Genomic DNA, 26778 nt, shown 5'->3' on the forward strand with positions numbered 1-26778 from the left:
AAAAACAAGAAAGCTGAAGTGAAACATTTAAAAAAAAAATGCTTCGAATTGAAATCTAATAACCCAGAATAAAACAGAAAACGTAACAAAAACATGTAAGAGAAAAGATATGAGACACAGAAGACCATCCAAAAGGTTCAAGATCCAACTAACAGGAATCCCAGCAAGAAAGAACACAGAAAATGGAAAGGAAAAAATTAACCAAGAAATATTAGAATTAATTCACATAAATTTTCAAAAGATAAGAGTCCAAGTATAATACAAGAGTCTGGTACAATGGCTGCAGTAAAATCCAAACTAGACAACTTCTCATAAAATAGCCACACACCAAGGAGAAAAAAGGATTCTAAAAGCTCCCAGAAACACGCAAACACACACAAATCAATTCATCAACAAAAGAATAAGGAGACCAGCAACAGCCTTCGTGAACAGTACTACTGTTAAAAGACAAAGGAGCGGCACCTTCAAGGTGAGGAAAATTAACCTAGCCTTGTACACCCAGCCAGATATGAATCAAGCAAATGTGGAGGCAGAATAAAGAAAACCTCAGGTAGCACAGCTTTAAGATGGGGAAAAGCCATTTAACCGATATCAACTACTAAGCAAGCAACAATAATATTAAGCCTTTGAGATATGAGGAATGTTTGTATTAAGTAATTAATATAGGGAGTTAATCACTATAGTCTAAAGTTCATACGTCTAGAAATGCTATGTAAGATTACATCATTAAAGAAATCCTCAGAGGAATCAGTTAAAAGGGTTTCTCTAGAGAGTACTTTTCATTAAATATCTTTCTACTTCTGCTTTTATCATCAGCAAGTAGTAATTTGGGTTTTTGTTTTTTATTTTAAAACAAGAGTAAAGACACTCTAAATGATGTCTCTTATGAATAGCATAAAAGGACTTTGTTTTGGCTGCTCCGGCAGTTTTTTGGCTCACTTTCTGGTTGCTTATGGCTGAACTTATTAAATAAATGACCTTCAACTATGATGTGAAGCAAAGTAACTGTACACTAATACAGCAAATCCAAAAATATATATATTATTCTATAAAAAATCCACAAGAGGGCAGTGAAACCTCTTCTTAAATGGTCGTAGTATACAAAAATAACGGATCTTGGCTTTTTAAAATTCATTTTCATGTTAGCCTTACTTAGAATCTTTTCCTAGAAAGCACTAAATAAGCTGTTACCTTTGTAACAAAGAAGCAGTAACCCTTGAGACACAATTAGAGAATGAAAAGCCTCTTTCAGCTAGACACCTGCAGCATACATCCACTTTAAATAGTATTTAACGACTAACTTTTAACACTTTTAACCCTATTAGAAACTTAACATTAAATAGATGTTGAAACTGCAAAAGCCAGGGCCATTTGGACATCAGTGCCACCACTCTCTTTTCATCACTCCCTAATCCTGCAAGCACAGACATTCGTAATGGACTTGGAACTTTCTCTATCCTGCAGAGGCAGAAGGAAGCTTCAGAACTGACCGCTCACGACAGTAGCCAGTGGACATCGACCCATGAGCTAGAATTGGACACAAGGGAGGAAACCCATTCACCATACCAGAAAGGAAAAACGGGGGGAAAAAAGAAGGTTATAAGATCAATTTAGTTCTCTGCAAAAAGATACGGTTTGAAGATTTTTTAAATTAAAGGTCAGGAAACCCAAGGTAAAATATAATCTAAAGCTCTTCTTACCTTTGCTGTACCAGTCTGAGAACCATAGAAAATCTTCACTCCACGTACAAAGACTTCTTTCTTCTCAAGAGATATAAAACCATTGGTCACTAAATCATGAGTTGTTTTTGGAACAGATTTCTCCTGCGGGTTCTTGTCCTTGAAAATAAATGATCGCACACATTCTCCATCAATTCTAACGTTGCCCCAACTTGGATAGAAATGAGAATTAGCATAGATACTGACTATGTTCATTTTTCCCTTAATTTTTCTGGTTGTATTCCTCAAATATTAAACCCTTATATATAAAACTAGGTCCTAAGATTATAAAGAATCCCATTCCTGGAAGGGTAAAACTAAACTATACATATTTTCATCCATAATGCATTAGAGTGGAATAACCATAGGAATTTATCTTCCTATCCTTAACTAATGGATAGGAAAGAAAGGACTGCTGCTACTTCTAAAAGGTACAAAACAGTTTGGGGTTTGTTTCTGCCTTTGTTTTTTTTAAACAAAAGTTGAATTTTTCAATACAAAATCTCTTATATTCAGAATAAAACATCTACAACTCATCAAAGAAAAAGTAAAAATAATCTAGTCCATACTAACCTAGCCTCTAGTAACAGTAAATTTTAAAGCATTAAAATTGTAAATAATGAACTACACTTAATAGTGCATTATAAAAACGTTCTTTCACGGATTGTAACAAACACACCACACTAATGCAAGGTAGGTGGTATATGGGAACTCTGTATTTTATGCATGACTTTTCTGTAAACTTACAACTTCTCTAACAGAAAAAAAAAGTTGCTTTTAGCTTTTCTGCATTTTTCTGAAAAATCTGTACTCTAAATTCTCAATTAATAACTCCACTTACCTGCTTCCTAATGACAATCTGGACACAAATCCAAAGGCTAATGCCAAAGGCAAAACCCACATATATGTAAAACCTGTTTATCCATAATGATATTAAAGGTGAGGAGAAGTCCCATGTATTCAAAGAAGAATCTAAATTTAAAATGAAAAATACATAATATTTTGTTAAAGCTTCATATAAAGATGGTCACTGCTATTTTAAAATAAGTGACACATATAATTTTGTTAAAAGGTACATACACAATGATGTCCAGCCCTATTTTCCAAATAAAAAAAGAAAACCAACCTTCGTGCTCATCAATCTGGCCAAGAAACCTACAGAAAGTCAAGTCTAATAAAAATAATACACGACATAGCGACATGATAAAAGGATAACGATAACTGAACAAAAAGCAGAGTACAAACTTGTACCTTCATTTGACAGAAAGAAGCGTTTGGAAGCGAGAAGAGAACTTAAAATGAAAACACCTGATGTGGAATTATGAGTTAATTTCCCTGTTATGCTTGGAACTTCAGAAAAGCTTAAAGGAAGAGTAAAATTACTCCCTTTTTCCTAGTTTTATTTTTAAGACGTAACTTGTGAAGTAGCTGATCTCACGCCCACTTTTGGAAGGGAGATACCCAAGGACCTGACCTCGAATCTGGAGGCAATTTCAAAAGGCGAAGCCTGAAATGGAAGCTTTACAAGTGCTGCTCCCCTCTGGAAAGAAGCGAACGTCCCAGCACACGTGGGCAAACGAGGGGGGGGGGGGCATGGGGGGGCTTTTCCTGCCTTTTATTTTGGGTTAGATGCCTAGTTTCCTTCTAAACACATTCACTAGCCCTAAAAAACAAATGCCAGGTCAAAAGCAGGGATCCGCCGGCCCTCTCCTCAGCGGCGGCTGTCCCGAGCTGCCAAGTGAAAGACGACACTCGTCCGGGAAAGCGTCTCCGACAAACGGTCTCCTTTCCTCGCACCCCACCACCCTGGCCCGGAGGGACCCTTACCCATGCTCCGCCGATCCCGGGCCCTGCGGCCTGACCGGAGACTAGGACCTTGGACCTGGAGAGCCTGGGGCCAGCCCCGGTATGGGGTAGCTAATGTTCGCTACCTCACAGCATTAGCTGCACGAGCGCAAACCCGAGGAGCTGGGGGCAGCCATGCCACTCGCCGGCAAGGAAGCCGGATTGCCGGCGGCCTCCACCTGATTGGCTCAGAGGGGAAGGGGCGGACTCGGAGGGAATCACCCCGCCGAGCTCCGGGCGGGTGCGAGCGCCCGGAGGACCCGAACCCGAGGCCGCCGTGCTGTTGAAAGGATGGGGACTGGGGTCTTGCAGAAACGACTGGCAAGGGGGAAAGAGGGAGGGAGAGGAACTTAAAGAGACTTAAGGGAGTCATCGACCAAATGCAATGCGTGGGCCTGTCTGGATCCCAATTACAGCAAGCTGATTTTAAAAGACATTATTTAGGGGGAATTTGATAACAGTCTGGCTATTAAATGATGTTAAGGAATTAAGGTTAATTTTGTTGGGTGTGTCTTGAAGCATTTATGGCTGAAACCATTTGATCATTTGGAAGCACTCCAAAAATGAGAGAAGGTGAACAAAAGGAGAATAGCAGAATGTTCCTAACTGCTGACGCGAGGTGATGGATATATAGAAGTTCGTTACATTTTTTTATGTTATAATTTTTCCGAAATGAAAGATTACAGTAGGTGAAGCGCCTGAGTTCCGCGGAACTATGCGGCGCCGGCGCTCGGTTTCCACCCCGCCGCTAAACATTGGCGCAACCAGCCCGGCGGAGCCCTTTGGCTCTTTGGCGAGAGTAAACACGTCAAGGAAGAGCGCCTCTCTTTTCGGCACGGAAAAGATGTCGTAAAATCCACAGAGCGTAGGCATTGTTGCTCTTTTTTCTCGCCCTCTTAACTCTACTGTCAGACGCTTGCGCCGTAAATCAGCTGGGTGCGTTGTGCCTGTCGCCCCGCCTGAGTCAATAGGGGTGGCGCGCCCGTGCGGTCGTTATTACGCCGCGCCCCGCCCGCTCGTTACTTCGCAGCGCCGGTGGCCCTCAGGCCGGGCGGCGCGGGTCTGCTCAGGCTCGCTGCAGCCGAGGTCTGTGAGCAGCCGCCATGTCAATCTTCACCCCCACCAACCAGATCCGGCTAACCAATGTGGCGGTGGTTCGCATGAAGCGCGCCGGAAAGCGCTTCGAAATCGCCTGCTATAAAAACAAGGTCGTCGGATGGCGGAGCGGCGTGTGAGTGACCCTTTTCCTCCGGGCCTGGTCAGGTCGAGTGAATAGGCCAAGGTGGACAAGGTGGTCTTGTCAGGAAAGGAAATGCAAAACTTAGTCCTGCCGTGAGCAGTTACAGTTCTCCCCGAGCTTGGCACCTAAACCAAGGGGTCCTTTTTTTGTTTGGTTGGTTTGGGGTTTGGGTTTCGTTTTATTTGGGGGGGGGGAGCGGGGGGAGGTCGTGGTGTCATAAGACCTACAACCAGGAAATTCTATAATTATCGTCCTTTTGTTAGAATGATGACAAAAGGAGAAACCTAGTATTTCAAATGCTGATACTTGCATAGAGTACCTGTATTGTCGCACACCCAGGAGTTTCCCCCAAAGTGCGGAATGTCTTCAGTACTGCCACCTAGGGCTCGGTATTCCGTGACAGCAGCCGCACCTCCCCTTCCCTCGCCCCACCCCGTTTCATAGGACATTTTTCTCGGATGAGTAAATGCGAATACAAATATGGTTCCGAGTTCTGAAATTGTTTTCTCAGCACCAGAGGTCACTTAGGAGTGTTGTTGTTTCATGCTGTTTATATCGTTGCCGTCTTGAATTTAAATACGAATTCCCAAGTTTCAAGTATATTCACTTAGGACTTTCTCTTCTACCCTCACAAGGGAAAAAGACCTTGACGAAGTTCTGCAGACCCACTCAGTATTTGTAAATGTTTCTAAAGGTCAGGTTGCAAAGAAGGAAGATCTCATCAGTGCATTTGGAACAGATGACCAAACTGAAATCTGTAAGCAGGTAGGTTCTCCTTTATCCGTGTATAGTGAATGTGTAACCTTTAAAGTATCTTTTTCACGCAAACACACATTAACATGAGCTACACTACTGTAGCTTTGATAACTCAGGGCATAGGTATTTCCTTTCAAAGCATCAGAAATTAAAGTTTCTACTGAATCACCTCATGTTGTCCATTTTTATATTTTTAAAATGTACTATGTCTGAAAATAAAATTTCTTAAGTATTTCATCACTTAGGTCCTTTGCAAAGATCGTCTCTTCCGGGTTCCCCACACTATTCTAAATAAATGAGATTTTGGAACACATGATAAGCCAATTATTCTTTTAGGCAAAGCTAAAATCATTACCTACATATCAGTAGCTTGAAAAAGTGAAATTTAATTTTCCCCCCAGTTACTAATTCTTGTGGTTGGTTAACAAATAATGTGTAATAGAGACTTTGGCTTTCTTAAATTTGTTGGCTTTTTTTAGATTTTGACTAAAGGAGAGGTTCAAGTATCAGATAAAGAACGGCACACGCAGCTGGAGCAGATGTTTAGAGACATTGCAACAATTGTAGCAGACAAATGTGTGAATCCTGAAACAAAGAGACCATACACTGTTATTCTTATTGAGAGAGCCATGAAGGACATCCACTATTCGGTCAAAACCAACAAAAGTACAAAACAGCAGGTGAGTGGTTTTTAATGCCATCAAAAGTTATCCAAGGAAATGTTTTCCTTGAAGAAATTGTTAGAGAGAGAGAATATATTGTAATTTTTTTTAAAGAAACACAGATATACAAAGGACTGTCATATTCCTATTCAAATCAAATCTTTAGGGATAAAACATGTATCTTTAAAGCTTCATTCAAACTCCTTTTTTTTGCATTTCATATAATTCAAAAACATAAGAGTCACCCTTTTAAAGTGTAAGTTCAGTGGATTTTAGGATATTCACAGAGTTGTACAACCATCAGCAATATATAATTTCAGAACATTTACATCACCCCAAAAAGAAACCCTGTACACATTAGCAGTCTCTCCGCTTTTCCTCACACCTTCTCCATCCCTACCCCAGCACTGAGTAACCATTAATCTTCTGTTTTGAGGGTTTTTTTATTCTGGACATTTCATGAAATGGAATCATACAATATGTAGCCAGTTGTGTCTGGCTTCCTTCACCTAGCATAGTCTTTTCAAGGTTCATCCATGTTGTAGTATGTATCAGTACTTAATTCCTTTTTATGAGTATACCAGATTTTGTTTATCCATTCATCAATTGTTGGGCATTTGGGTCATTTCCACTTTCTAGCCATTATGAATAATGCTGCTATCAAACTTGTGTACAAATTTTCATGTAGACATAGGTTTTCATTTCTCTGGATATACCTAGGACTGGAATTGCTGGGTCTGTGCGTATGTTTAACTTGTCAGAGAACTGTCAGACTGTTTTCCAAATGACTGCACTATTTTGCCTTCCAGCCATGTATGAGTTCCAATTTCTCCATATTCTTACCCAGTTTTTTATTATAGCCATCCTGGTGGGTTTGATGTGGTATCTCATTGTAGTTTTGATTTGCATTTCCCTAATGGCTAATGCTGTTGAACACTGAGCATCTCCATGTGCTTATTCATCATTAGTATATCTTCTTTCAAGAAATGCCTGTTCATGTCCTGTGCCTTTTTTTTTTTTTCCTGCATGGACGGGCACTGGGAAACGAACCCAGGTCTCTGGCATGGCAGGTGAGAATTCTGCCTGCTGAGCGATGATGGCCTGCCCCTGTGCCATTTTTTTATTGTAGGAGCCCCTATTTCTGGATAGTGGCCACTTATCAGATAGATTATTTGTAAATATTTTCTCCCATTCTCTGCATTGTCTTTTCATTTTCTCAATAGTGTGTTTTGAAGCACAAAAGTTTTTATTTTTTTTTTTGGAGGGGGGGTGCATGGTCTGGGAATCAAACCCAGGTCTCCCGCATGAAAAGAGAGCATTCTGCCACTGAACCACCCAAAAAGTTTTTAATTTTAATGAAGTCCAATTTATCTATTTTAATAGATAATTTTGATTGCTTGTGTCATAGCTAAGAAACCACTGTCTAATCCAACTAGGTGTAAACTACTTTGTTTTGAATGCCTTAAGAAATAACATGGCATAATAAGTAAAGAAATTGCAGATCTTTTCAATTTTGTCTTGCTAGGCTTTGGAAGTGATAAAACAGTTAAAAGAGAAAATGAAGATAGAACGTGCTCACATGAGACTTCGGTTCATTCTTCCATTGAATGAAGGAAAGAAGCTGAAAGAAAAGCTCAAACCATTGATCAAGGTTATAGAAAGTGAAGACTACGGTCAACAGTTAGAAATTGTAAGACTAAATCATTCTTATTTCTTTACCTTTATGCTACTAAAATAGGTTATCTAGCCATAAGTGTAACAAACATTTAGTGGATATGAACAATAAGTAAAGATATTTCCAGAAACATCTTTCCTAGGATTAAGTTAAAATAGCAGTATCTAAATGGAACTAAATTATAATTAAGCACATTTGTGATTTCTGTTGTTATTTTGTTTATTTAAATTATTTGCGTTAAAATTATGCTGGTTGTGTTCATTTTAGAGGAAAAGATGTAGTTTACAGGTAGTCTTCTGTCATGGGGTAAATAGAAATAAGACTAAAAGTTAACCAGCCTATTTTACCACAGAACATTTTAAAGAAGGAGCAAAAGCACTGCCTCTGTGGGTCTTGACCCCACAGCTTCAGATACTGAGAATTCATATCTTCAGGACTTTGCAGCTTCTTCAGCAAATAAATGACTGAAGAAGACTGTTGAGTGTCGCTGAGTATGCACTCTGGGTGTGAAAAACACATCTGACACACCTTCAAAGTTGTAAAATTAAAATCTTTTCAAAATTTTTACAGATGATTTCTAAAGAAACCTTCAGCCTCTCTTTATCCTTCAAATGTGGATAGAGAGCGGGAATTTCTTCAATTATAAAATGAAGTACTAAGGGTGCACAGGTGGTTCAGTGTAGAATGCTCGCCTTCCATGCAGGAAACCCAGGTTTGATTCCTGGACCCTGCACCCAAAAAAAAAAAAAGTACTAAATTTTGGTACAAAAAAAGACCAGACTCTTCTAGTCCAGTCCCCTCAATTTACAGGGGAAGAATCTGTTTAGGTCTTTCCGTAGAGGATAATGCCTTGTTATAGGTGCTGAGACCAGCTCAGCACGAGGAACCAAGGAAGGCACCACAAATCTGAAAAATAAAGACACTCACACAGAAGAATCTTTTAAGATGAGAGTAGGGGACTTGTGTCTCAAAGGACAAGAGCCTCAACCCCGAGTTCCTCATCGTATTTATTGAGAATCTTCAAAACAGAAAGTATCTTTCAAGATTGTTGGTAATTGTCGCCCAAACTACCACATCAGCATTAATCTCAGGCATGCCGTACAAAATTCAGATTGTTTCCTTCTGCAAACAATCAATGTGCTCTTCAGGACAGTGTCCCGCCCCGGCAGGACCTGATATTCCAAGGTCCGCACCGTTATCTGTATCATGGAAACATTCTGACCTTCGGCCATTTTCCCACAGTAGGGGCCTGCTTGGACAGAGGCATAGTATTGTAGAAGTGCAGGCATTTTGAAGTATTATGTATTTGTCTTACAGGAAGTTAATGGAATAAACTGTGTTAATTCCAGTGTATTGATCATCTTCATGTGGTGAATAACTATGTTAAATGTTTCAGGTATGTCTGATTGATCCAGGCTGCTTCAGAGAAATTGATGAGCTAATTAAAAAGGAAACAAAAGGCAAAGGTTCATTGGAAGTACTCAATTTGAAAGATGTGGAAGAAGGAGATGAGAAATTTGAATGACATTCATCAGTCTCTTCAGCTGTAAAACACAGAAATGTTTTCATTTCCCATGGTACTGTTTGCTTTCTGTGGCCTGCCAACTATTGTTCAAACTATTTGACATTTTCCATCTCTGGGTTAAATACGCACATAAAAAGACTTTCCTACATAGTATAATAATTTGGGATTAATTTTGTTTTACTTATAAATTGAGTGTTAAGAGGCTAAAATGAAAAATCCAAGATACACAATCCGCACTGGCATTATGCTGCTGTCTCATGCCTTTATAACTTTCCAAGGTGAAAGTTATTTGAGGCAACTCTTATGGATATATAAAGTCAACAAGATTTGCACATTACTATAAGTAATATTTGAGGGATATGTCTGTGTGACAAGAAGGGAGCATTTGCTGGAAAAGAAACCATAATGTATTTCTGCTTAATGAAATTTTTGTATAGGGTTAACTGTATCGTGGCCTAATAGAAAGTTGGAATGAAGACTTCCTAATTAATTGAAAAGTAGATATATGATGACTGTCCAGGACTTAAATAATTTTCATTGAACATGCTACTATGATTTAGATTATTCTTGGTAAAAATAGTCACTTATTCTAATTCTTAAAATTTATAATATATATTAAAATAGCTAGAGTTATATATAATCAATAAAACCACTCTTATTTTTGTTCAACAAGGCTTGTATTTCTAGAAAGCTTCGTAATAATTCCCTTTCTTTTCTGTCTTGTCTGTAGTAGGACTGGAGAGTTGTTAGGATTAAATAAATCAGCAGTAGGCAGAGTGCTTAGAACAGGGCCTGTTAGATAAATATCTGATAAATCTCAGCTAATAGTTGGGATATCATTGAATTTAACTATTTTTAGCATTTGAACACTCAAATGAACAAGATGCAATTTTTTAAAAATATATTTATCCTCAAAAATATATTCTAGAAGATAAATTCTTATTTCACTCAAAATAAATATACAGTTGTATTTTGTGGTCAGCAGTTTTTATCTTAACTGAAAACGAATAGTTCATGACTTGAACAGGTCCTGACTGGTTTTAAGGCAGGTAGCATAAGGACTCTAACTGACATATCACTGTTTTAAGTCCTTTAAACTCTCCTTTATGCAAAATTATTTAACACCATATAGAATTTACTGCAATAAATTAATAATAATAAATTAATAATAATACAAGTTCTCAGAAATGCCCCATTCATTTTTTAAGCTTTTTTATTGTATAATATAACATATAAACAGTTAAGAAAGAAAAAAAGCAGTAATTTTCAAAGCACACTTCAACAAGTAGTTACAGAATAGATCCCAGAGTTTGTCATGGACTACCATTCCATCATCTCAGATTTTTCCTTTTAGCTGTTTCAAAACTCTGGACGCTAGAAGGAATATTAATATAGTAATTCAGTAACCATACTCATTTGTCAAATCCTGTTTTCTCTGTTATATATACCTCTTCTTTCTCCTTTAATCCTTCTCCCATTCTATAGGGATCTTTGGGCGATGCCTGTTCTGACATTTTTATGTTGTGAAGGGGTGTCCACACTGAAAGATAGGGGGATGTAATTAGTTGATAATCTTGAAGAGGCTGGTCCCTCTGGGTTTCAGGATTTATCTGACTTAGGAACCCCCTGGGAATTATATGATCCAGAAAGGCAAACATAGTGCATAAAGCCTTTATAGAGTCTCAGTTTGAGCCTCTTCCTGCTTCAGCTGATGAGCCTCTCCTGTGGAGTTCGTGCAGAACCTCCACTGGAGTCGTCAGCTTCACAGCCCGCCCTACAGATTTTGGACCCCATGTTCCCACGGTTACATGAGACACTTTTATAAATTTTATATCTACGGATATTTCCTGCTGATTCTGTTTCTCTGGAGAACCCTAGCTAATACAGTAGCTTTTCAAATTAGTAGATTATAGGCTGTGTTTGTATAATGCAAGCCCCAAGATAACCACAAAGACGGTATTGAAAAAAAACAATACAGAACTAGAAATTAGAATGACGAATCAGAAACATCACAAAAGATCAAAAGTACAGAAAAGATATATGTAAAAACCAAAGGACAAAATGGCTAAAGTAAGTACTTCCAGTTGGGATTGAGAGGGACAGAGAAGGGACACATTGGAGGAAAAGTAATTTCAGAGGCAAAGCCATTGAGGCTGGGGTGTGAAGTCAAGAAGCCTTGGGCCAGGAGAGTGGAGTCACCCAAGCCCCTGAAGAGGGTGAGTTTGCCCCAAAAGGCAGATGGGCCTTACACCTTGTTGCAGTGTATGAATCATGCTGCCTCAGGCCTTGGAGAGGCTGAAGCACATTCCTTGGGGTTTGGGGAGAGCCCAGGTACAGCCCTGATCTTTGGAAAGGGTAAAGTCAAGAAAAAGGTGGTCTCCCCAATATCCCCCCAAGGTTGTGTTCAGAGAAAGGGAAGCCTCTGTGCAGGACATTAGAAAGGGTGGAACTGCCGCTTTCTAAAGCCCTGAAGATAAGTGACTCTCAGACTTTGAAATCTAATGGAGTTTGCTCTGCGGGTTTTCAAAACTATGGGTCCAGTGACCCCTGTGTTCCTTCCTATGGAAATGGGAGTGTGTACCCTATGACTGTTTCTCCTCTGTATGATGGTTTTCTATGCAATAGCCTCAGATCATGCTCATCAGACATAAGGAGTTTCCACAAATCCTTCCTGGATACTCCACGTCCAATCCTGGCTTTCTCTGAAACTCCTGACTGGTTCTGCATTTGGCCAAATCCTCACATGGGGCATTACTCTCTGGGGTCTTCCTTCCTAGATGCTCAGAATTTTCCAGAACATCAATTTCTAGTTTCTTTGTACCCAAGAGTTCAGTTCTCAGCTCATCTCTTTCCTGTCACATTTCTCTGTAAGCTGTGAGGAGAAACCAGACTGTACTTCCACATTTAATTTAGAGATCTCTTCTGCTAAATATCCAAGTTCATGGCTTAATCTGTCTTCCAGACAAAGCCACTAGTTAATTTTGCCAGATTATCTGCCCTTTTTTTAAATATTTTTTATTGTACACAACATTCTTGATGTACAGACCTTCTATGCATGGTGTACAATCTATGGCTCATATCATCACATAGTTGTATATTCATCACCATGATCATTTTTTAGAACATTTGCATCTCCAGTAAAGGAAATAGAAAAGAAAAACTCATATATGCTATACCCCTTACTCCTCCCTGTCATTGAGTATTTCAATCTACTCTATTTTAACCTTTGTTCCCCCATTATTTTTTTATTTTTTATCTATATTTTTATTTATCCATCCATAGCATAGATAAAAGGAACATCAGACACAAGGTTTTCACAAATCACACAGTCACATTGCAAAGCAAGGAATGCCTTCCTTCCAGTCTGCAGTAACACACGCCTCGTTTCTGTCTGGAGCCTGGTCAGAGGTAGCTTTAGAGTCCACATTTCTACAAAGTCTCTTCAAAGCATTCCAGGCCTTCTCTCAAGCTCCTCACAGCTCATCCAAAACTTTCCCTTATCCATTTAAAAAAAACGTTCCAACATGTTTGGTATTTACAAACTGCAGCAGCACCCCACTCCTCTGCTACCAAAATCTGTTATAGTTTACTAGCTGCTGGAATGCAATATACCAGAAATGCAATGGCTTTTAAAAAGGGGAATTTAGTAAGTTGCAAGTTAACAGTTTTTAGGCCATGGAAATGTCCCAATTAAAGCAAGTCTATAGAAATGTCCAATTCTAAGGCATCCAGGGAAAGATATGTTGATTCAAGAAGGCCAATGAAGTTCAGGGTTTCTCTCTCAAATGGAAAGGCACATGGCGAACACAGGGTTTCTCTCTTGGCTGGAAGGGCACATGGCAAACATTGTGTCATCTACTGGCTTTCTTTCCAGCTCCCCGGGATGCATTTTCCTTCTCCAGAAGTCACTGGCTGGTGGACTCTGCTTTGTGGTGCTGCTCATTCACTGCTCTCTCAAATACTCGTGGCCTTCTCTCTTGTTCTCTGCTCTCTGAATCCTCCTTAAAAGCCTTCAAATGATTAAACATCATTCATTGCAGATGACCCTTGGCTGATTACAAATGCAATCAGCTGTGGATGCAGCCAATGTGGTCATGATTTAATTCTATGAAATGTCCTCATAGCAACAGACAGGCCAGCACTTGCCCAATGAGACAAACGGGCACCACCACCTGGCCAAGTTGACACATGAACCTGACCAATGCAAAGCTCTGGGTGTTTTTAAGAGACAGCAGGAGTGATGTTAATTAGGGTTTAGCAAACCATGGCAATTAACACCATCTAACTGAAGCATGCATAATAGTAGCCTCCAGAATAGCCTTTAATTCCACTTGATTTGTCTTGGCCACTGACGTCTTATTTTATCACTTCTTTTCCCCCTTTTGTCAGGAAGGCACTGTTGATCGCACAGTGCCAGAGCCAGACTCATCCTCTGGAGTCATGCCCCACATTGTCACAGAGATTTTCACTCCTGAATGGCTTGTACCACAAAGTGGGGAAGGCAATGATTTTCCTTGCAGAGTTGAGCTTAAAGAGGCCACATCTGAGACCAAAAAGGCTTCCTAGAAGCAACTCTTATGCCTCATTATAAGTAGACTTAGCTTCTCCCCTATAGAAATAAGTTTCATAAGAGCAAGCCTCAAAATCCAGGGCTTGGTCTATTTCTTGGGAGTCCCCAACGGTTGGGAGGGTACCCAGAGTTTTCCAGATGGGAAAGTTTAATAGTTCCATATATATTTTTTTCCCTTCAGATGCTCAAGGGACTCTACCAAAACTTTTTAATTATCAGCCCACCATAGTCTGAGATGAATCTATAGATTAATTCTCTATAGAATTAATATATAATTCTCTATAGAATTACAAGGACTCATTCCTGTTCTGAACTCCAGGAGTCTGGGCTGTCTGAACAAACTATCCAGAGGCTGACTGAGACTATGTGTTACAGAAAATTTACATTCTAACATCATAAACCTCTCTGCCTTTTTTTCTCATAACAGCAGCTGAAGATCTTGAGTACATACACTATCATCATTTACCTTGCATTCTAATTTACCTTAAACCGAGCCAAACTGGCTTAGTTTTAAACTCTTATTGAAGCACAATCTCTTTCTCAGTCACTTCAACTATTATATATAGCTGTGCTAACTTTCAGGTCTGCAGCACTCCATTCCTGGGACCCAGGTGTCACAGAGCTACTCACAGTTTCAGGGAAATACCAGCTCAGTATCTCAGAATTCAGAAATACATCAAACAGACCAAATGTGGCTGCCATAGGGGCCCACAATCCAGGCTGTCATTTTTTTTTTTTAATGTAAGTACTTTCTGAGAAGTATCTCAGTATATTTGTCCTTTTGTTTCTGGCCCGTTCTGCAGACCATTGTCCCCAAGGTTTATTAAGTTCATCATGTGCCCCTCAACATCCTTTTTGTAGCCATGCCAAATTCCATCATATAAATGTATCACCGTTCGCCACTGTACTTCTCAGTCATTGTATCCTTCGGCTCCCTCATCTATTGGGCACCATGGATAATGTCCAAAATAAACCATGTCTTACAATGTCTTGTTTGGTTATACAATCAGCAGCACTCTTTGATTTTGGACAATTTTCACTGGTCCATAATGATGAGGAACTGGCGAACATAACCTTTTTCTTTTTTTTTTTTTTGCAGGGGCAGGCACCAGGAACCCACTCATTTTTAAATGATGTTCTAGTTTGCTAGCCGCCAGAATGTGATATACCAGAAATGGAACGACTTTTAAAAGGGGGAATTTATCAAGTTGCAAGTTTACAGTTCTAAGGCCATGAAAATGTCCCAAATAAAGCAAGTCTATAAAAACATCCAAATTAAGGCACAAAGAAGAGGTTACCTTCACTCAAAAAAGGCCGATGAAGTTCAGGGTTTCTCTCTCAGCTGGAAAGGCACATGGCAAACATGACATTTGCTAGCTTTCTCTCCAGGCTTCTTGTTTCATGACGCTCCCCCAGGGGCATTTTCCTTCTTCAGCTCCAAAGGTCTCTGGCTGCATTGGCTCTCTTGAGTCTCCTGGCTCTCAAGCTCTCTCCAAAATGTTTCCTCTTTTAAAGGATTCCAGTAAACTAATAAAGACCCACCTGGAATGGGTGGAGTCACATCTCCCTCCAATCAGAGGTTAATATCCACGATTGGGTGAGTCACACCTCTGTGGAGATAATCTAATCAAGTTTCCACCCTGCAGTGCTGAATAGGGATTAAAAGAAACTGCTGCCTCCACATGCTGGATCAGGATTAAAACATCGCTTTTATAGAGTACATAATCCTTTCAGACCAGTACAAATTACTTAAATTTAAATTTCAAAGTCTAAAATTTTTCTGTGATGTTAGAGAAAAATATACTTTTCTGATAATGTGGAAATGCACGCTTTTCTGTTCACACCAAAATTGCACTACTCTTGATGCAGTCCTTAAGATGACCCCTCAGTGATTCAGTTTCACTTATATAATTAGTTATTTTATAAAGATGATCTAAACATGAAGTCCTAGGAAATCACTTTAACCAATGAAGTTTATATTTTATTTCCAGCTGAAACAGTTGGCATGATGTTTGGGGTTGAAAATCATAGTTATTAAATGTGTTAAACACCTGCATCTTGAGTTGGAAAAGATAAAGTTACTGCAATATTGTCTTTAAGTTTTCCTGATTTTGATTTTGTCTCCTAAAAAGCTAGAAATTGAAGAAATGTCAAATGTAGATCACATCTGAGTCATGCTTCTGAATCTATAAAAAACAAAAACAAAATTCACCTTACATTAGTTTTATGACTCGAAGTCAAGTTTTGGCTCATGGTCATTTTTCCCAGTCCCACCATATAATGGATTATTTTAAGGATTTGTTTATTTTGCTTTTTCATTGCAATTTGATCATGTACAAATTTGGGCAGGATAAAGACTCAGAATTAACCCTCTTCTATTAGCACAGCTCTTTTCTGTGAAACTTCCCTTGTACCACCCCACCCTCCCCCAATACAGACTTACTTGTCTCATGCAACTTTGAAACTCCTTCAAAAGAAGTTCATTCTACCTTGGTTCATTCTACCTTGCATTAGAGCTGCTTAAATACTGTCTTCTGTGCTAGATGTGAGCTCCTTAAAAACAGAGGACTTAGACATTTTTGTGTAACCCACCATGCTTTGAACCTTGTAGATGCAGAACCAATGTCTGAAACGAGCGAAGATCAGAAGTGAGGTTGGCTGATGGGAAAAATATCAACTGGCTAATTAATTTTTTCAAACCCATCATTAAAATTGGCAGAGAATTTTTGGAAGCTAAGCCAAAGCATCTTACTCTTCAAACTGAGCTACACTAGTAGTTGTTCTGTACAGACTGGAATTTCTGTTCTGCACAGATTCCTTCAGCGCTCAGGGCATTCATTTCTGGCTCCAAGCACCCTCTCACATTTGCCCCAGTGTGTCATACATGGTCATTTTCTGTATAATTTGGGCTATGATGGGAAAACTGGAAGGCACTATAACCTAAGTAATAACCACATGTGATCTTAATCTGCACTCAAGTTCATACCACAAAATCCCTGTGATTTTGGTGGTAATGAGGGTCTTTATTACCTTTATAGTTTTTTGTGCGTCTGCTCTTGCGTTATTGGAATCTGAGGTACTGATTATTTGAAAATGCTTTTCTCCTGTTGCACAATGGAGGTTGTTATGGATACACGGTTTGCTGCTAACAGCATTTAATGGCTGAGAAGACCAAGGCCATTGATTTTCATCTTGATTTTTATTTCCACAGGTATTTATCCACGTTGATACCTTGAAAATTAAGATTCCAAATACAGTTGTTTTCATAGCCTCAACAGTTCTTATGAGCTATGAGGATAGTCTCCTGAAAAGATGCTAGGCATTCCAGCATCTCCTCAGGAAGGAATTCCCAGAGCAGTTTGAGCATACATAGTTGAATTTTGCCTAGCACCCCTACCAAACACCCCAGAAAGTGTCCAGGTTCCCCAAAGTGAACACCATTCAGTTAAATCTCTACAGAATTTCAGTTCTACCCCTGGCAGCAGGTAGAGTTAGAAGACAGAGTCATTTTTACTGCCAAGAGGAGTGGGTTCTGTCTCCTGCCCTTAATACCTACCCCTCAGATCTCAAGAGATTGTCCTACCTAGGAAGACACATGAATGTCAGGACTCATGAGTGGTACTGAATGTATGGGAGAAAAGCAGAGTTTACCAATGCAACTGTACTTGACCAAGAAAAATTTGCCACAAGCTTAACTCTCCTTCTCATGAGGAGAAAGAAGGGATCAAGATTAGAATGGCTCAGACGTAATTAAGGTAAGATAGTTTGTGGATTTAAAGTTAAAAGCCTGCAGATTACAGGAAGATTCTGGACATACATTGGCATGACAGAGAATACTAGCCAAGAAAGCAAGCATATCTTATGTATAGAGATAATTGTGTAAAGTTTGAACGAAACCTAATTTTCTTAGTTAATGGTGATTTATGAGACTCCAATAATTTTATTAAACATACTGCCATATTAAGGTGTTTTTTTAATAGTATAGAATACTATTTGAAAAGAACTTATCGATGCAGTTTCTACTTTGAAATAAAAAGTTAAAGGATATTACAGCTGTATAAATAAAATTGGCTACGTTACCAAATCAAGTGAAAACAGCTGGATGACTCTTCTCCAAATATGGAGGGTATAACCTAAAATATTCTGAAAGTCACTTCAGGGCCCCCCTAAGGAAGGCAGACATCGTCACAAACAGTGGAGCAAATTGTGACAATAGAAAACCCAGGAAAGAGCTATAGCTTAGATTTTTCAAGTTGAGAGCTCACAACCCACCCCAGGTACTCAGAGACATTTGATTTTAACCATCTCTTAAGACAGCTTGTGGGGAAGCCAAGGGGAAGATTTAAAAAATGGCAAAGATGAGGTAGTGGGTTGAAGACTCAATTAAGAAAAGGCAGGTCGGTTGTGAGCATAGCAGCTACTTCCTGCTACAATTCATCTCCCCCAGCCCTGCAATATGAGTTGACCCTGCAATATGACTTTTCCACGTGTACCTCTCCTCCTAGGCTGGAGCCCGACTGCCTAGCGTCTTGGTTCCAGTCAGACAACTGCCCCAGTTTTTTGTCCTCATGTTTCATGGCATGGATCTCAGATTTAAGTTCTTTTAATCGGTCTTCAAACATTTTGCTTTTCTGCACATAATCCAGCCTATAGTAAACCACAGAAGGGCAAATGAGCAGGCTATTATATTCAAACATTTTTTAAGCAAACCATTTTATATCTGTTTACAGTTTACATCTTGACCCAGTACCCATATTTGTACAAATATAATTGAGGTATAAGTTAGTCAAAAAAAAAAGTGTCCTTACTGCATGCATTGTGCTACAATATTTTCTATCCCATTTGCCTTTTTTCATTTTTTACTTTTTTAATGCTTGTCACAAATTGCAGTTTGAAAAACACTGCTCCACATGGCATTGTCCCAGATCACAAGCGATTTACTACACCAGCAATGGCTTTGGGAAGGATTATGGTTTTTCCATTGCCCTTTTGCTGTGGTAATATTTTCATAATTTGGAATTTATCCTAGTTTATGTGTACCAGGGAACCATGATGTGGCAGAATTTTATTTCCTTATTTTTTATGTACTTATTTTTATCGTTAGATAGGGAAACTGCAGTTTAAAATGCATTAGACCCTTTCACATTTAACAGTGAACCCATAAAGTCAGGGTTCTAGGAAGTCTCCCTAGTGAATTACTTGAGGACAAGGTCAAAGTATGGTTCCTGGACCAGCAGCATATGTATCACTCAGCAATTTGTTAGAAATGTAAATTCTCAGAATGCATCTGAGAATTCCATTGGAATTAGAAACTCTGGGGGTATCGACAGGCACTGTGATTTTTTTCTTAATAGGTTCTTTTTTTTTGGGGGGGGGGGGTGCATGGTCCAGGAATCGACCCCAGGTCTCCCGCATGGAAGGCAAGCATTCTAACCACTGAATTATCCTTGCACCCTACCCACTGTGTTTTAATAAGCCCTCCAGGCAATTCTGCTGCCTGCTCACATTGGAGAACCACAGCTTCTGCTTAAGTGGCGTATGTCAGGGACATGAAATTGCCACCAGACCTCGGGGGACTAATTGTGGCAACTGTGCGCACATTGCTGACCTCTCTGTGCCTCTTTCTTATCTGAGGGGTAACGACAGCACCTCCTCGCAGGGCCTTTGGAGGGGTAGATGAAGTAATGCAAGTAAAACACTCAGAATAGTGCTAGATGCACAGCAAATGTGCATGAATATTAACAAATTGCCACATAAGCACCATTTTTCTCAGAAAGGGAAATTTTTGTTTCGTTTTGTTTTTGTCTGAAAAAGCCCACTCTGCCCCACATTCCTTCCTTGGACTGTTGCTGAGAAGGAAGGGCATGGGGAAGAATCACTGGGGGTCTGGGGGTGGAGAAAACACCCTTTTCCTTTTGAAGTTCAAGGCTGTTGCCACAGTTGTCATGGTCATCTGAGACTCCAGGTGAAGTGGGTCCTGTTTATCACATTAGCCTGGTTTTTTGTTTGTTTTTCCATGTTCATCATTTATTTAGCATCTGTATTTGTTTACCAGGTATTGTGAATCTCCCCCACTAGAATAAAAGCACACAGCAGAGTGTCTGGTATGTAGTTGGCTCAGCAACTGTGCCTTGAGTGTAAGAAAAAAGAGGTGCCAGACCTTCCTAAGGAAGCTTACTATGAAAGGAGAACATCAGACTTAGTACTAGAGAGTCTTAAGAAGGAATGATATTGAAACTATTTTAACAACTGCTTAAGCATTCATGGCCACCAACTAATCAAAAAACATCAGAATTTAAAATAGGAACAAAACCTGACCCAGCACTTGGACTAGTCTCGTGGCCCAGAATACAGACTAGCCTATGGTTGAAGGCCTTGGGCAAGACACTTCCAATGGGAGCCTCCATTCTTTTCTGAGCCTCAATTTGGTTTTCTACAAAACAAGGGTTGTAGAAGATTTGTAATTTAGGAGATGATTTAATGTGTGTAAAACATGTAAACCAGTTCTGGCACCTGGTGGAAGCTCCATGGATATTCAGGTTGCGGTGTTGCCAGCAGGTGGGCAACAGAGACAAAGCCAGATGGAGCTAGATGCTGGACTGGTACTGCTGTGTAACCAGGGCCAGCCAACCTCCCTTAGCCTCAGTTTCCCTAAATGTCAACCAAAAGTAATCCCCACTTGCTCATAGAGCTGTTCCTGAGGATTAAATGACAGCATCTTAATAAAGCCCATCATGCAGGACCTTATTACTACATAACTACTGCTCATTTCTCTCTCCCCACACAAAGGAAAATCTGGAACCCTCAGCTGTGACTTATACACTCACTCCAGTCGTGCATATTCATTCAAATCCAGGCACTTTCACACCAGACCAGCCCAACAGATAAACCATATGGTTACTGTTTGGAACTATTCTTGCCACAAGACCCAAGACTTCAAAGGACAACTCCTAAGGGGTTCAATAGGCCCTATGGATGGCTTTTGAAAGCTGTACCTCTCTCTTTCAATCTCCAGAGAGAGTCTCTTTAGGTCCAGATCACCCACATCCAACTTCAAAGATTCCTTTTCAAATCCAAAGTCTTCAATATTTGGTGCTGAAAGCTGCTGAAGATAATCAGACGAAGGCTAAAAAAAAAGAATGAATTAAAAAAGAAAATTTAGAAAAATTAAAAAAGAAAATTTGCCTATGTTCATTCATCCTTCTTTCAGTCTGAGCAGATGAGGGGCTTTTGAAATACAGTTGTTTCCACTACAAAATACAGAAGAAAAAGCATGGATTCTAGAGTCAGACAAACCTCACTTTATTCCAGTTTTACCTCTTAACAGCTGTGTGACTTTGGGAAAATTACTTAATCTCTCAGCCTTTTTTCCCTCATCATGAAATGGAGCCAATAATGTAAGCAAAGTCTGAAACTTTCACGGAGCCCATGTACAATTATTTGTTATGTGACATGATCAACGTCACAAAACGAGGTGTCAGCAGGGTGAGAGGCCATCGCTTTGCTCAGGGACAGAACATGGCACCGAGGATCTGGGCTCCAATACAGATTTGCCCTGGCACCCAGGACAAGGTCATTACTCTTTTGTCATGTCCATATTACTTGCTTTTAAAATGGAGCAAATACCTTTAGATGACATCCTACCTAACAGAATATCAAATCAGATACATCAGGTCTCCAAAACTGCTCCAAGAACAACAACGACAGAACCCTCCATTCTAAAGAGAAATGCCAACATCTATACAGAACACCAACTACCCAGGAAATGATCTATTCGGGACACCATCTACCCAAGATACCTTCTAGGCAGGACACAATCTATACAGGATACGCTAAGGAGAAGGTTAAATTCCAGAGGTGCTTGTAGAACTTTGTGTGTGTCCCCAGGAGTTTAAGACTCAGACACTGATGTCTAACTCTTGTCTGGAAAAGTCTAAAGGCAAAAGCTGAGGGCAGAGAGAACTACAGCAGAACCAGATTCTGTCACAGCAGGGATGGGACCAAGGTGGATGTTCCCTTGGCTAGAGGGGACATTGAGAAAGGTAGTGGTCCTAAACCATCTACAAAGGACCCCGCCCAAGAGCTAGGTACTCCCCAACTGCCAAGCAGGAATGGTAGAACAAGTAACATGCTACCAGCTGAGGCTGGTTGCATAAGGGAATCATGCATTGGAGCCCCATGGGGTGGTCAGCCATAAAAGAACCACAAAAACACTCCATGAAGCAAAGAACCAAGGTCTGGACATCAGCCCCAAGTGGAGAGTAGCACGGTCATGTGACAACTGCACCAGTCAAGTGAAACCTCTTTATCCCCCTTTTAAGTCTCTTCCCACATCCCCTCCCCTAAGCAGAACACATAGAAGAGGAAGCAAGCAACCTTAGAGAGAGAAACTGGAAGACAGTGCCTTCACTTCCAACTTTGAGTCAAGCAGGGAGCAATGAGAAACAGAGAAGAGCTTTAAATTGTTTTAGTTTCCTTGTTTGTGAAATGGGATAAAATAACACCAATCTCTTAGAGATGAGGACTAAATGAGGTGAAAATACTGACCAGAGTAAGGCCCCAGGCCCTTGTTGGAATAGCAAACCTACAGGCTGTGAACTCTGGGTCACATCTTGGAGCTTCTGCCTGGCTCTTCTTTCAGCTTCTCTGGCTTTTTGTAAATCTTGTCTCAGAAGTTCAGCCTCTTTGGATCTGCTCAAAGAGAATATTCCTGAAGTGAAGAAGCAACACAGCCTGGCACTTCCTGTTCAGAGGGTGCTCATCCTGGGCTCCCTGGCCTGAGCCCGCTCTGAGCAGGGTCACGACCCCTTGTCCTGACATGGAGCACTGATCTGCCAAGAGCACTGTGAGAGGGAGAATTAGGTACCCAATTTAGATACATTCTTAATCTTAATCTGCCTTCCTGTGGGTGAACCCATTGTAAATAGAATCTCTATTTGGAAGGTATTGTGTTTAGTTAAGGGGTGACCCAACTGAATGAGATTGGGCCTAAATCTTGAATACTGGAGATCTTATAAAGAGAACCTGGACGAGAAAGGAGAGGATATGGCTATGTGACACGAGACACAGATACAAGCCAAGGAACCCCAAGAATCGCTAGCAGTCAGCACCAGAATGTTACAGACTTTGGGGAGAGAACATCGCCTTGCTGGCACCTCAATCTTATACTTCTCCTAACCTCAAAACCATGAGCCAATACACCCCCGTGGTTCAAGCCAACCCCGTGTGGTCATTGTGATGGCAGCTGAGGCAGAAGGAAGACAAACATCAACTGCCTGTGCCTTGGATGAGGAGTCAACCAACTGTACCTGCCTGTTCTGCCCACCCCTGGCTGGGCCCCACTTTCTCTCCAACTCTTCCCATCCCTGTACAAGTTTCCTATTGCTGCCAAAACAAATTACCGCAAACTTAGTGGCTTAGTTTTACAACATGAGGATTTATCATCTTAGAGTTCTAGAAGTAAGAAGCCTGAAAAGGGTCTCACTGGGCTGAAGTCAAGGTGTCAGCAGGACTGCCTTCCTTCTGGAGACTCTAAGGGAGAATTCATTCCTGCCGTTTCCAACTCCTGCAGGATGCCCTCATTCCTTGACTCACGGCCCCTTCCTCCATCTTCAAAACAAGCAATATTGGGCCCTTCTCACGCTGCCACCTCTCCCTTATCGTCTTCCCTCTTCTACTTTTAAGGACCCTTGTGATTATAGTGGGCCCACCCAGATAATCCCAATTAATCTATTTTGCGGTCAACTGATTAATAACATTAATTCCATCTATATCCTTAGTTCTCCTTTGCCATGTAATCTAACATGTTTACAGATGCTGGGAATTTGGACGCAGATATCTTGGGGGGGGGGTGCATAATTCTGATTGGAACCTCTCAGTCTCTCAAATTCTTAATCCCAGATAATTTCTGCTCTCATCCTTTAGAGATTAATATGCTTCACAATGTTGCATTCATATAAACACTGCTAAGGCATGTGCACCAGTAGGGATTACAATGGCAAGGCCTGAAATTTTCAATCCAGCTGGTTGGAGGATGATGCCTAGATCATGTACCCCCTCTGGTATCTTCTCAAACAAACATCTGAAAAAAGGATAGTTTAGGACTCAGGAAAACCCACCAACACTAGGAAAACAGCAGCGGCAACTCATGACCCCAGGGGATTAGGGTGAATCTTGAGTATCAAATACCAATTTATTCAATTACTAGGGTGTCACCCAAAGTTAAGAAGGGCAAAGGGCAATTCCAGATTAAAAGAGTCTGAAGAAATAAGGCAACTGAATGCATTGTGTGATCACAGATTGAATCCTAGGCTGGAGTAGATAAAAATCAACTGAAAACATTACTGGGCCACCTTACAAAATGTGAATATGGGCCATGGATGCAATATTGTATCAATGTTAAACTTCCTGATTTTGATCACTGAAATGTGGTTATATAAGAGACATGTCTGAGAGCAAAGGGGGTATTCCAACTTACTCAAATGTTCAAAAAAAATATACACTGTGCATACACAAAGAGACACAGAAAGAAAGAGAGAGAAAAAAGGATAAAACACCTGGGGCAAAAATATACAGGAACTCTTTGTACTATTCTTGCAACTTTTTCTTAAGTTTGAAATTATATCAAAATAAAAAGTGTGTCACAATATTTGGATGATATTTCTATGGCCAAGGCAAGTAGGAGCCACTCCTCACAGAGGTCACCATCAGCCCTTACACAAGCTGGACAAGGGAATAATTCCGCCTTTCTGGCAGCTCAACCACAGGTGACTACGCTGTCCCAGGGGCAGGCAGGCCTCCCTCTCCCCTCACCTGCGGTCAGACTCCTTGACCAGGTTCATCACCACTCTCTCGGCTTCCCGCAGCTTCTGCTCCACCAACCCCTTCTCCTCCTTGGTTTTCAGAGCCGTGAGCTCCAGGAGCTGCCGCTTCTGCTCTGCCTCGGCCACGCTCTGCGCCAGCAGCGCAGCCTCTTCCTCGGCAATCTGAGCCTTCTCTGCCAGCAGCTCCACAGCCTCTTGCGATTGTAGCTAGAGGGGGGCAGTGGACCTGGTTTCTGGAGGGTTCCAGGCAACAGAACACAGGACAACCACACCAACAATACCCTAGCAGGGATGCCTCCAAGCAGAACGACTTTCTCCACCATGGTGTTCTAGAGATGTGGTCTGCAGAATGGCAGCAGCAGAAACACCTGGAACTTCTTGGACATGCACATTCTCAGGCTCCACCGAGGCCTTCTGTGTCAGAAATTCTAAGGATGCCACCCAGGAATCTGTGTCTCAACAAGCCCTCCTGGGTACTCAGATGCACATTCTAGCGTGACTACCTCTGCTCCACTTAAAAAGGCCTGTGTTAAAGGGCGACAAAGTTAGGGCTTATTTTCTGTCTTGTTTCTTTTAATATTAAGAGAAAGGAAGGCCCAGAAACATGCAAACATCTCCAGAATCTTTACTGTGAATAAGGATTGGAGAAGTTGGGAAGAGGGAAGAGCAAGAGGGAAAGGCAGTGTGGGAAGAGGGACACTTATTTTTCTCTCCTTCTAGAAGCCTTCATAGAGGGGAGGGATTCCTACGTCCTCCCCAGAGCAAAGTGTTGGAGAACCATATGGAGCCTTTCTCAAGTCTTCCCGAGTGGGATGAGGAATCACATGATTGGCAAATTTAGGAGGAATCAGGGTTGGAGTCTCTCTGAGCACCCTCTCCTTTAGATCTGCCTGCTCACAGAAAGGTGCATTCCTCATGGGCTCAATTAGCCTGGTAGCCCAGGAAGAATTAAAGAGCCCCACTAAGTCCTAGCCCCAGCTTCTCTCAGGTATAAAGCTCATGTTTAGTCTCCATGTCAATCTCTTAATTAATTCCACACTTGGAGGCAAAACAGGAAAGATTTTATTGGACACATGACACCTCATTAGGTGAAAAGGATGATGGAGAAGTAGTTTTGGTAATTCTAACTGGATGCAGAGGGCTTTGAATCTACATTGCTGCCTCATAAAAAGGGATAAGAGAGTGGAGATGCAGCGGGAGGTGTTTGGGGGGCTGCTGAGCATATCAGGTCTGATGTGCAGTAGCAATTTACCATGGCTTTCTATGTGCCTGTATGATAATACATGATACAAAATTTGCCATTTTAGCCATTTCAAAGTATACAATTCAATGGTACAATGATGTTCAAAACACCACCACTACCAAGTTCAAGAAATTTTCACAACCCCAAAATGAAACCCTTTAAGTAGTCACTCTCCATTCGTCCCACCCAGGCCTCAGGCAACCACTAATCTATTTTTGTCTCTATGAATTTGCCTATCCTGGACATTTCATATATTTGACCTTTTGTGTCTGGCTTCTTTCACACAACAGTGTTTTTAAGGCTCATCCATGTTGTTGACTATATCAGACCCTTATTCCTTTTCATGGGTGGATAATATTCCACTGCACAGATACACCACATTTTGTTTATCCATTTACCCACTGATGCACTTGGAGTTGTTTCCACCTTTTAGCTATCGTGAATACTGCTGCTATGAACATTCATGTACAGATTTTGTTTGAACATCTGTTTTTATTCTTTAGGGGTATATGGCAACTCTATGTTTAATTTACTGAGAAACTGCCAGACTGATTACCAGGGCAGCTGCTCCTCTTCCATGGCTTTCTGAAGGGTACTTCTACACTTCCTCTGGTAGTTAGATTCAGTTGTCAACTTGGCCAGGTGATGGTGCTTAGATCTATGGCTGTGGACATGAGCCAATGCTGTATGAACCTCATCTGTTGCTGATTACATCTGCAGT

The 26778-nt window shown here is 40.7% G+C and overlaps 3 protein-coding genes across 7 annotated transcripts in view; 1 reads left to right on the top strand and 2 right to left on the bottom strand.

The window, feature by feature from the left end:
* Positions 1 to 3758, bottom strand: part of LOC143667150 (S-adenosyl-L-methionine-dependent tRNA 4-demethylwyosine synthase TYW1) — a 275466-nt gene extending 271708 nt beyond the window's left edge. Inside the window, exons 1-3 of the mRNA XM_077141012.1 lie at positions 3546 to 3758; positions 2560 to 2690; positions 1701 to 1838 (exon numbers count right to left, since the gene is read on the bottom strand). Of these exons, the coding sequence (XP_076997127.1) occupies positions 1701 to 1838; positions 2560 to 2690; positions 3546 to 3549 (273 nt within the window). The 5' untranslated portion in view covers positions 3550 to 3758. The remainder of the gene's footprint in view (positions 1 to 1700; positions 1839 to 2559; positions 2691 to 3545) is intronic.
* A 685-nt stretch (positions 3759 to 4443) lies between these two features.
* Positions 4444 to 10598, top strand: SBDS (SBDS ribosome maturation factor). Its single transcript, XM_077141018.1, has 5 exons — positions 4444 to 4794; positions 5439 to 5568; positions 6039 to 6239; positions 7747 to 7911; positions 9293 to 10598. Exons 1-5 carry the CDS (start codon positions 4667 to 4669, stop codon positions 9419 to 9421), a joined length of 753 nt encoding a protein of 250 aa, XP_076997133.1. The 5' UTR covers positions 4444 to 4666; the 3' UTR covers positions 9422 to 10598.
* Positions 10599 to 15066: 4468 nt separating this feature from the next.
* Positions 15067 to 26778, bottom strand: part of LOC143667151 (merlin-like) — an 80949-nt gene continuing 69237 nt past the window's right edge. For 2 of the 5 annotated variants that reach the window (XM_077141014.1, XM_077141013.1), the window contains exons 14-18: positions 24804 to 25021; positions 22580 to 22682; positions 20987 to 21117; positions 18485 to 18638; positions 16439 to 17222 (exon numbers count right to left, since the gene is read on the bottom strand). In XM_077141014.1, coding sequence (XP_076997129.1) covers positions 16932 to 17222; positions 18485 to 18638; positions 20987 to 21117; positions 22580 to 22682; positions 24804 to 25021 — 897 coding nt within the window. In that variant the 3' untranslated portion in view covers positions 16439 to 16931. Of the gene's footprint in view, positions 16178 to 16438; positions 17223 to 18484; positions 18639 to 20986; positions 21118 to 22579; positions 22683 to 24803; positions 25022 to 26778 lie in introns of those variants that run through there. The other 3 variants (XM_077141015.1, XM_077141016.1, XM_077141017.1) reach the window with 3 other exon arrangements.

The sequence above is a fragment of the Tamandua tetradactyla genome, chromosome 23 (assembly GCF_023851605.1).
Source record: "Tamandua tetradactyla isolate mTamTet1 chromosome 23, mTamTet1.pri, whole genome shotgun sequence".
Classification (NCBI taxonomy): domain Eukaryota; kingdom Metazoa; phylum Chordata; class Mammalia; order Pilosa; family Myrmecophagidae; genus Tamandua; species Tamandua tetradactyla.

What these genes read in the sequence shown, in the direction of transcription:
- SBDS (XM_077141018.1), top strand. Translation starts at nt 4,667, where the DNA reads ATGTCAATCTTCACCCCCACCAACCAGATCCGGCTAACCAATGTGGCG. An exon ending in GTCGGATGGCGGAGCGGCGT is followed by an intron (nt 4,795 to 5,438) that starts GTGAGTGACCCT and finishes TACCCTCACAAG; the next exon opens with GGAAAAAGACCTTGACGAAG. An exon ending in ACGGTCAACAGTTAGAAATT is followed by an intron (nt 7,912 to 9,292) that starts GTAAGACTAAAT and finishes TAAATGTTTCAG; the next exon opens with GTATGTCTGATTGATCCAGG.